The 10,902-nt window shown below is 38.3% G+C and overlaps 1 protein-coding gene across 1 annotated transcript; it reads right to left on the reverse strand.

Annotated features, from left to right (window-relative positions):
- Positions 1-3,625: 3,625 nt before the first annotated feature.
- On the reverse strand, positions 3,626-10,082 carry LOC141549088 (structural maintenance of chromosomes protein 6-like). The gene is made up of 5 exons (XM_074278410.1): positions 8,979-10,082; positions 7,988-8,876; positions 7,393-7,573; positions 6,920-7,038; positions 3,626-3,738 (listed from the first exon to the last, which is right to left on the reverse strand). Exons 1-5 carry the CDS (start codon positions 10,080-10,082, stop codon positions 3,626-3,628), a joined length of 2,406 nt encoding a protein of 801 aa, XP_074134511.1.
- Positions 10,083-10,902: the final 820 nt, after the last annotated feature.

The raw sequence follows: 10,902 nt of genomic DNA on the forward strand, positions 1-10,902 counted from the left end.
TGAGCAGCAGCTGGCATTCCTTGAAGTGGTGGATTACTGGCTTAATGACAATTCAGACACTTACCTAGAATCAAAACTCAAAACAATATTTAATTATAGTCCTAAGGGATTTTTTTCCATGTTGTTGCAATAACAACTAACAATATGCCCATGCAAGCAAGCTTTATCTTAGTCATCGTTTCTGGTTTAAATCCATGCTGCAGCAGAAATCAATCATTTGAAATCAAGAAACTAATAACATTCTGTAGTTATACACACAATGGAGACTACATATATATAGTCCACTCAAAATCCAGGAACACTGGTTACTCTAAGGTTTGAAGCTGACAGATATTCCTAATTGAAAGTATTACATATTAACCTCTAAGGCAAAAATAAATCTGAGAACAGTAAATAAATTGGCTCAAAAATGCAGTTTCAACACACACATATATACATACCATACATCCTAGGTACACTTGCAAAATTTTCATAAGCAATGGCCAATCTATTAAATAAAACAAACTTTGTAAGCCCTTTCACTTTAGGTGTCAGAAGTCCTACTTTCCCAATTAACCCACTTCGTCATTTTAGAAACTTCTCTCAGAGTTAATAAGACTTAAAAATCTCATTAAGGCTGAACACCCAGCACACTGACAATCTTGAAAGTCACCAAAGAACTCCACAGATATAGTACTTTCCCAAATTCTAAATATTTAATATTCATTTTAAAGCAAAATTCATGCAATTAAACAGTTAGTAGTTTTTTAAAACCATAATAACAAGAGTCTATCAAAAAATAAATTAATTTTCTACTGATACAATTGTATCATTCTCTGGGTATTATTTTTCAAATTAACAGCACTTCACATACAACAATTTCCCCAAAATCACAATATCAATTTGGCATTCTATACTAATTACATTAAAAAAAAAAAAAAAAAAAAAAAAAAAGAACAGAGTAATTATATTTCCTAAACTGTTATTCATACAGTTTCTAATAACAATTGTCAAAACATAAGAACACAGATCACTTCAAATTGTTCTATATTTTAAAAGATTTTAGGACAAGTTCAATCAAATCAAGTCTGTATTTACAATCACAGCTATTAATGGTATCATTCAAAATCTTAATTTTTTCAAAGATACTTAGCTGCTAACATCTTATAGAGCATACTTATTTCAGCTAGCTCCATTCCAGTAATTTATGGTGGTAAGTCTTATGTTCTCATTTTTTTAATAATTAAGAAGAGGAAAGGTCAACTCATGGAATTCACACTGTGGATGAAAAGGCCCACTTATTTCTGGATGTGAAAGAAAAAGAAAGCAAGGAAATTCTAGTCTAGTAGGTATTAAGATATAGCCTGCTCTGACTAGGTAGCCATCGGAAAGAGGCTATCCCTACCTATCTGGTAGGGGGCACAGTGCCTTCTCCCAGAACCTGGTCCTTACCCTCTCCCATGTGGGAGCTAAGTGTGCACAGAGCACAGCTATAATACCCACTTTATTCTTCCCTTTTGGAATGTTTCCTGCCTTTGATAAATAAGCAGGGGTACATTGTGAACCCAGTTTTTATCTCCAATTTGGTAGTTTTCTTAGGAACCATGAGCAATGTCTTTCCGCTTGCTTCTCTTAGAACCATACATGGAAGTCTCAAAACAGCCAATGTGCCATTGTCATATACAATTCCACATGTACAGATAAAAATCATTATTATCCCCAAGCACAAAGTTTTGTTGATTTAACAAAATAAAAATCATTTGACAAAGTGACTATTTCTGACTGCTTAGCCTTAACCTTAGTTTTAGAACTTTACACAAAACACCAAAAAAAGTGAAAAGTAAGAAAATTGGTTTCCCATCTCTAGTCCACAATAACCTTTCCAAAGTACATGGAGCTCAACTCACAGGGAGTTGGGGTCTGGGGGTAATTCATCATAAAATAAGAAAACTGTTGTTAAAAAAAAAAAAAAAAAAAAAAAAAACCCCTCTACAATTACAATTTCTTCAATACAAAAAGTCATCAAACTAGAATCTAGACCAGGAAAAAATAGTTGTTTTTTACACAGTACATATCAAATTTTACAGGGATCCTGGTACAGATGTTCTCCAGGTCCTTATTCCAATGAGCACTCAAAATTACCTCTATGTATTTTTCCCACTGCTAGGATAATTTATGTGAATTTATAAACATACCCAAGAAGACAAAAATACAAGGAGGCTCAATTAGAGAAGCAGCACAGAATGTGAGCTACTTGTGGATTTTAGGCACAGGAATTCTTACCAAGAAGATGTAAAGCATTTTTTTCTCTCTCAAAAAAAAAAAAAAAAAAAAAAAAAAAAAAGGCAGCCTAGGTCTAGTTAAATGTAAAAATAGCATGAATATTTTTTTTACCAGGCAGTAATATTCTACAGATTCTAGATTTTTCACATAAAACTCAGTATCAATATTTAACAGGATTCACTAATAAAATATCACCATTTAAATAGTCAACAAATGAAAAGTTTACAAAATTAAATCAATGGAACTGATTTGTGAAGTAACACATAACAGAAAGGGAAAAAAAATAAATAAATAACTGTATAATTATAGTCCTCCAAAAAACTGCTATTGCCCAAGAGCAAATTATATTTTCCCCACCCTGCCCCATGTTCCCTAGTGCAACATCCAGCCTGAAATTAGGCTTCCAAGGTCAGCATGGCTCAACTTCAGATATGGGGATTCCATCACTTGCACCTAGAACTGAAAAAAAGAAAAGGAAAAAAAAAACAAAGAAAGAAAAGAAAAAAGAAAAAGCAACAAAAAACCAAGTCTTTGTCAAGGGTAACAAAGGAGAAAAGGAAATGCAGTACTTGCCTTTACCCATGGCATCCAAGCTGTAGGTAAACAGGACCTTCATCTATTTCCGGACATAGAGGAAAAAAGTAAGATTGTCCTTATCTAAGTTTTAAACACTGAATATGTTCTGGCAACATGGCCAGTGAAAAGAGGCTACTCCCATATATGTGTAGGGGAACACAGAATGTCTTCCCCCAGAAGCTGGACCTTAGCCTCTCCCTTGTGGAAGCCTAAATGCGAAGTTATCTGGACATGAGCAAGCCTGGTCATATACATTTTCCTGAAAGAATTCAGTTTATAAAGATGGCTTAAAAGTAAATTTAAAACTATGATGAACACCATACTTTTTCAAAACAATACAGTAAAGGAACTATTTTCTGGTTCTCTTCACCTTTCAAGGCTTATATATTTTATCACTTCTACCATTTGGGGAAACAAAGTATTTTTAATATCTGAAATATTTTTAAATTCATTAAATGTTATTTCTTTGCAATAAAATATTTTCATGACCAGATAATTTGAGAAATGTACTTATGTATGTATATATATATATATGCACATATAAACATGTACATATACACACATCAAAAAAAATCCCATTATAAATGCACAATCATATTAAATTATAAATCAAGACTTCTTCCTGTACATCCTATACTACTGGCAGTGAGGCTGTACAAGCAGAAGCAAGGACATAACATAGATTCATATCAAAACCTTCCCCTTCTTCTTTGGGGTGCCAAAGAGTGCTTGGCTACAGGCTGTGAAAGTTTATTCAGGCCTTTATGTCCAGTTTGGTCAAAGTGCTTCAGGAACAAAAGCTTGTCCATGAAAGTAACCTGGAAGCACCTGTTCTGTAAAGTTCTGTACTGCTGATGCTGAGCAAAGTAGGTTCTAAACTGCCTGTGTCAGGCCAGAAACCTGAAAAACAGGGAGTGGAACAGTTCATCAAGACAAGAAATTTCATGTGGGGGCTTTTCAACACTCCACAAAGTATGAGGGAAAAGCACAGCAAACATCTGGTCTGACGACCCTAAAGGAAGTCACTTGAGGGCAGAGACATAGTTTAGTGAATCATGAATTGCCCAGCATGGGAACAGGCTAAAACCCTTTGAGATCCAGCCCCTAAAGAAACAGCAGAGGGTAGAAAGCCAGGAAGTGAGTTATAAGAAAAATAATGGACAAAAAATACCGAGAGTATCATAATTTCCAGAGGAAGAAAACAAAGGATTTGAACATAAACAGATAAATCAAAGGAAAAAAAAAAAACAGTAACAACAGAAGAAAATATGACTTTTCAATCTGTTACAGGTTAAGGTATCAGTTCATGAAACAAATACTTAAGAAAAAAAAGGAAAATGATCCATCACTTGATAAAACAGAGAACTCTGTGAGAATATGGAACCATATTCTACTCCTGAATAGTTCAAAAGAGAAAGAACTATGAGAACAGAATCTATGTCCTGTTCAGCAAAAATAATGAATAGAATAGAAAAATTTTAATGTACATTAGTGTACATAAATAACAAACCTCATCAAAAAAAACCCCAAAAATAATAAATCAGGAATGTATATCCACAGAAGTGGACAACTTAGAAGAATCAAAAACAACATTTAAAAAAAATGTGCTCTGTGGCAGGTGGATGACACAGTGGCTAGAGCACTGGCTCTGAAGTCAGGAGGACCTGAGTCCAAATATACTTATAATACAAATAAAATATGGATCTTGATAGGGTGCGTAGAGACAGCATAAGGATCATAGATTTCCCACAAAAATCCAACAGGACAAAAACTTTTAATACCACAGTGAAGGAAATACTTTGAAGGATGAACTTTGAAACATAAAAAATGAAGTTCCAATTTAAAGAATTCAGATTGCTTCTAGAAAATAATCCAGGGCCGAAAACTCCAAGATATATAAGGGTTAAACTTCATTTAATTCAGAAATAAGAAGTTCTGTAAGTCATCAGGGAAAAGGCCTTCAAATACAAGGGAAAAGACATTCAAACATAATAAGACTATTTTGTACCCAATAGTAAAACACAGGAGGAAATAAAAATAATGTGCTGAACAGAGCAATGGAGCTTAGGATGCAGGTACATATAGGATAGCTACCCTATCCTGCAGATTTGAGTTTAATCATACAAGACAAAAGATGAGAGAATAATAAAGAATTTAAAACATTTTAGAAAGAAAACCAGACCTGAAGAGATTACTTAACCCTCAAATAACCCAAACAACAGAAATGTAGGAGTGAATGAATGCACCATGCAATAACAGTGACAACAGAGGGATCAGTAAAACTTCTAAATGTATACAAGATAGAAGTAAAGTAAAAATTTGGTAGAGGTAACAATGAAGATGAGGATGGGGATATTATGGACAGTGACAACACTTGCCTACAGATGAACAATTCTTTTTTCTTTTTTTTCCCCCTGAGGCTGGGGTTAAGTGACTTGCCCAGGGTCACACAGCTAAGAATTGTTAAGTGTCTGAGACCAGATTTGAACTCGGGTCCTCCTGAATTCAAGGCTGGTGCTCTATCCACTGCACCACTTAGCTGCTCCTAGTTGAACAATTCTTTTGTGGGACTACATCAAAAAATGACAAGGTACATAAAAAGGGGGAGTGATTGGGGAAAAAGAGAATGATATCAAATCAAGAGCTAGCAATGAGGGGAAGGCGATCTCTGTTATCTCAGAAAGAGTAGGGGTGAGGAGGCAAGAAGAAAGGTTGAAAGAAGGCCTTACTTTGGAGGTGTGAGGGGGGGTTCAATTGATGCATGCTCCTATATGTGAAGAGAGATTCCTGGATGAGGCCCAGGAATATGGTACTTGAAAAGGCTACTTACCCTGGAGGGAGGGGATTGGAACCGCTGGGTCATCTGGCACCCAGAAGAGTGGGAGAACATAAACATTATGGAGATTTCCAGGTAAATATAGTAAAGCAATTGAAGGAGCATAATACTGTGTCTACAGCCAAAGGAGGAACTTAAAACTGAAAAGCTTCTTCACCGACAACATTAATGCATTTAGGATAAGAAGCAAAGTAGTCAAATGGAAAAAAAAAATGTAGCAATTTTCTCTGATAAAGGTTTAATATCCAAGATGTACACAATGATATATATGACTATCTTGCAAAGCAATTTGGAATTATACAAATAAACTGACCAAAATGTCTATACCCTTTGAAGTGGAGACTCAGTTATTGAGCTAATTTTCCAAGCAACTCATTGATAAGGGAAAAAAAAATGTCCCCAGATACTCCAAAATACTTACAAAAACATTTTTTTTTTAAATGATAGTCAACAACTGGAAAATACAGAAACAAATTGTGGTATATGAATGTAATAGAATATTATTATGCTGTAAAAATGCTGTATGATGAATATGTAGGCTAGAAAAATCTATATGTTGATTCAGTGATACAAGCAAAGTAATGTAAGAAAAAACCAATATACACAATAATTGCAACCATGTAAATAGAAAACAGCAAAAAAAATTAATTTCTTTTAAAATAAAAGCTGAAAAATAAATAGTTTGGTCAAAGTGCTTCAGGAACAAAAGCTGAAATAAAGAGATATGATAAGACATGCCAACTTATCCCTTAATGGAAGTGAAATGTTCATAGGTATTAAATGTTGTCTACTGTTTTTGGATACATGTCTCAATCAGACTAGCTTTTTCTTCTACAAAAAAATACTAAATGTTTAAAATGATTATAAATGTATAACCTATATCAGATTGCTTGTTGTCTTGGGAAGGGGGGGAGGTTGAGGGAGAAAAGAAAATTTGGAACTCTTTGGAAATGTTACAAAAAAATATATTAAAAAGCTATCTTTACACATAATTGAAAAAATAAAATACTACTGAATTTTAAAAAAAATACTTCTCATATGGGATGGCTCTCTGGGAGATTGCAAGGAGGGTTACGTGTAAGTCATGTAAGGAACAGAAAATATCAATAAACTTATTTCAAAAAATTACAAATCACCTTCAAACTTCCTCCTTTTGACTGACTGCTTGAACGGTTCTCTGGTCTTTTTCAACATCTGGCAATTGGAGCATTCTAGTTAGTGGACTTAAAGGAAGAGAGCTCTCACTTTGTGAAGTGAGCAGGATGAACTGTTGATATTTCTGGGAATGTGCAATCTTGAGGATCACATCCATGGCAATTCTTCTACTGACTGGATCCATGTAGATATCAAATGCATCCAGGCATCTGAAGGGAGAGTCAGTGACAAACCATAAAGTGAGCATTAAAAAAAAGTTTGAAAAAGAGTTTGCACTCTCTGATGGGAATTGCATGTCACCAAAAGCAGCTATATTTTCTTCTTTAGGTTGAACTTTTATAGAAAGGGATTCATTTTTGTGATCAAAGCTCATTTCCCCTGAACAGGAAAATTGAGTCAACAATTCATCAAAGAATGATTTGCATTGTAAAGCAAAACGTTTTCTTAATTGATGGTATATTTCATATCTTTGTGCTGTTGTTGCATCCAGTGATTTAACACAAATTTTTAGATTCTTCAAATGAACATACAGACTCCGATATTTTTCTCTTAGTTCTTGGTACCTGTTTACCATCTCTTTTCTGCTTTTGTGAATGCCCTTTTCTGATATAATCTTCTGTTTTAACAGATTAATTTCTTTATCAAGATCGGAGGCGGCCTGATTAACTTCTTTTCGCTCTGGGCAGATGTGTTTGGCCTGAACAATCTTTTGTTCCAGGTCTTTTTCTTTCATAGTTAACGCGTCTTTTTTCATTTGGAGAGTATCCAGGCGTTGTTTAAGCTTATTTTGATAATGTAGCAAGTATTGTTTTTTAGAATCCATTTCAAAGTTTGCCTGGTTTAGATTTTGCTTAGTAGATTCTGTTAATTCTGTAACTTGACAAATGTTCAAGCCAATGTTTTTATGTCTCTGTTCAGCATCTATTTTCTGTTTTCTTAAATTCTCTATTTCCTCATTTTGAATTTTCATCTTTTCCTCAACCTCTTTCATCTGTGTTTTAATTTCTTGTGCTTCTTTGTCTGGAACTGAGATAGCTACTGACTGATTTGCTTCATTCTCAAGATCTCCTATCTGTACAAAGATTTTTGTCATTTTAACCTTTAATTCTTTTAAATATACATGCCACTTCTTAATAGTTTCTTGGTTTTTTATGATACCATTTTTAATTATGCCTGCATGTTTCTGATATACAGCCAACTGTGCCATTTTACTTTCAACCTCTTTCTCCAAACGATCTATTTCTACTTCTATATTAATCAAGTAAGTAGGTCTTGATTTTTCACATGAATAGTACTGTTGCTGGAACACCTGGTCACCATTGGCAGCGAAAACTTCAGTACAGTTCTTGGGGGGTGTCTGTGTCTGCATCACTGAACGAGCTAGAGTGTTACTTTTAATAAGCAGCACTGACTCTATGCCCCTGGTGTCAATCAAAGCATTGGCCACCACGGCATCATCTATTTCTAAAGCTGTGAGAACTGTTGGAAAGTCTGGGTGAAAGGCTGCTCTGTCTGTTACATCATACACTTCTGGCTTAAATGCTGACACAATAATCTGTGGTTGTGGAGAGCCTGGTGGATAAAAATTTTTCATTAGTTCCTGAAGTACTTGCTCATCTTTATGGTTGTCACAACAAAAGGCAAGAAGAAGATCCTTTAAGCAGGATTCAACAGCCAAAGCAAATTCAGGATCCCGGAGATGGATGTAAGCTCCTAGTGGGCCTACAGGTTTGGAAACAAAGCACCCACGGCTATGGGCATTGTTTACTGCTTCAAGAAGGGTTGGAATTTGTGGTTCAAATCTTTTTAGGGGATCAGTTCTGCAATCTTTTAATCGGTTTAGCTGCTGTTGCCCATCATTTAGCATTTGCTGCAAATCTGCTACTTCTCGGCTAATCTCAGAATGTTCTACACTGTCTTTTTCTATAGCTTGCTTGAGATAGCCCATCTCTCGGACAAGGTACTGTTCTCGACGGTTAAAGTTCTTTATCTTTTCCCTTAACATGTAAACTTTTTCCCGTTTTTCCAACTTTCTTTGTTCTAGCCTCTTTTTCAGTTTTTCAATTTGGTTGTAATTTTGTTTTGCCTTGTCTAATTTTTTATATTCATTTTGGGAAGAAGTATATAAAACTTCAGCTTTTCTGCATGCCCTATGTTTTCTATTTATATCTTCTTCTGATAGATTGTATTTGGTCTCTAAGACAGCAGCTTGTCTGGTTAAGTGTCGCAAGTTCTTGCGAATCTTTTTAAACTTTTGGGCCGTTTCATCAAATTGGGCTTGACAAGCCTCCAATTTCTGATTTAATTTGACAATGCGTTGGTCTTCAATGCTGATATGATTTTTCATAGCTTCAACTGTTTTTTCAGTTTCATTCACTATTGCCCAAGCCATCTGATATTTTAAATCCTGTAATTTCTTCCTTGAGCCAATTATATTCTGGAAAGCCTGTTCTATTTGGGCACCCTCAAGTTTTAGGTTTAGAAGCTGCTCTTTTCCTTGTTTTATCTCATCCTGAGTTTGGGTTTTTTTGGCCAAAAGGCTTAAGCAATGATCATTCATCTGTTCGAGGTGGGTCATTTTCAGAAAGAATTTATATCTGTCACTATCTTGTTTGGTCTGCAATAAGTGCCTGCCCATCTCTTGAGGTAAAATAGATGCTGGGCTGTCTACGCGTATATTAAAATGACTAAGAATGGCCGTAAGCTCGGTTTCCTCAGAAGAAACCACGTTTCTCGCTTGGCCTTTTAGTTTGTAACTTGTGCTTCCATCCACACTGATGTTTTGCTGCACAGTTATTGAGTCCCCGTACACTTCAGATTTAAAAGCACAGGGCCCAGTGTTGCGTATTGTGATGGAGATGTTGGCTGAAGCCTCTCCATCTTTTACAAACTGTCCCAAAGATGATCCTAATGATTTTCCACCCAGACCAACTATGAGAGCTGCCTGCAGTGCGCTCTTGCCCCTCTGTCCCACCACAAAGTTGACATTGGGCCCAAATGTCATGGGCCCCAGCATGGCATAGCACATAAAATTCTCCAGCTGGATACTCTCAATAATGCCTGCTCCCTCTGAGCCCAGAAGACAGAAGCCATTTCTCAGGGAAGGGATCTGGATGGGAAACCACTTCTGGTCCTCACTCAGGTCACCCTCTGGCAAAGGCCTTGCTCGGGGCCGCCGCCGGGAGGCAGCAGCTGCGGGGACAAGGTCCTGGTTCCTCTGAGCCATAGGGTCAGGGACAGAGCCCAGCAGCATGGATGACGGGATCCTCACAGCCACACTTCCCACTCCTCTTCTTCCACCCCTCCTCCTCCTCCTCCTCCTCAGCCCCATTCCGATTTCTTCTCCACCCCTAGCCCCCAGGGCTTCTCCTTCTCTCGCTCTCCTCCTCAGGAGTGTCAGTCTCCTCCCTAATCCTCTCCTCCTTCTCCTTCGGTTCTCCGGCACATCCTCCGGGCCGCCTCGGCGCGGGCCTTGGCCACTCCCCTTCAGCCTCTCCCCTTCCGCCGCACTTCCACTCCTCACCCTCCTCTCCCTCAGCCTCACTCTCACCCTCAGTCTGCACCTCCGCCCTTCTTCTTCAGCCACTCCCCTCTGCCTCCATTCCCACCTCCGCCCTTCCCTCTCTACTCCTCCTCCGCCCCTCCGGGTCTGCCTCCACACCCACATCCGGCCCTCCCCTTCTTCTCCCCCCGCTCCGCCCCTCCGGGTCCGCCTCCACATCCACATCCGGCCCTCCGCCTCTTCTCCCCCCCCTCGGCCCCTCCGAGTCTGCCTCCACACCCACATCCGGCCCTCCGCCTCTTCTCCCCCCGCTCCGCCCCTCCGCGTCCGCCTCCACACCCACATCCGGCCCTCCACTTCTTCTCCTCCCCCTCCGCCCCTCCGCGTCCGCCTCCACATCCGCCCCTCCCTCTGCTCGGCTCCCCCACCCCTCCGCGTCTGCCTCCACCTCCGCCCTTCCCCCTCCTCTCTCCAGCCACCTCTCCCCCTCCGCCTCCACCGTCGTCTCCAAAGGTCCCCCTCTCCTTCCTCCTCCTCGCCCGAGAGCAAGGAAGGCTGCTCGTCGAGGTCC

Source organism: Sminthopsis crassicaudata, chromosome X, assembly GCF_048593235.1.
Source record: "Sminthopsis crassicaudata isolate SCR6 chromosome X, ASM4859323v1, whole genome shotgun sequence".
Taxonomy (NCBI): Eukaryota; Metazoa; Chordata; class Mammalia; order Dasyuromorphia; family Dasyuridae; genus Sminthopsis; species Sminthopsis crassicaudata.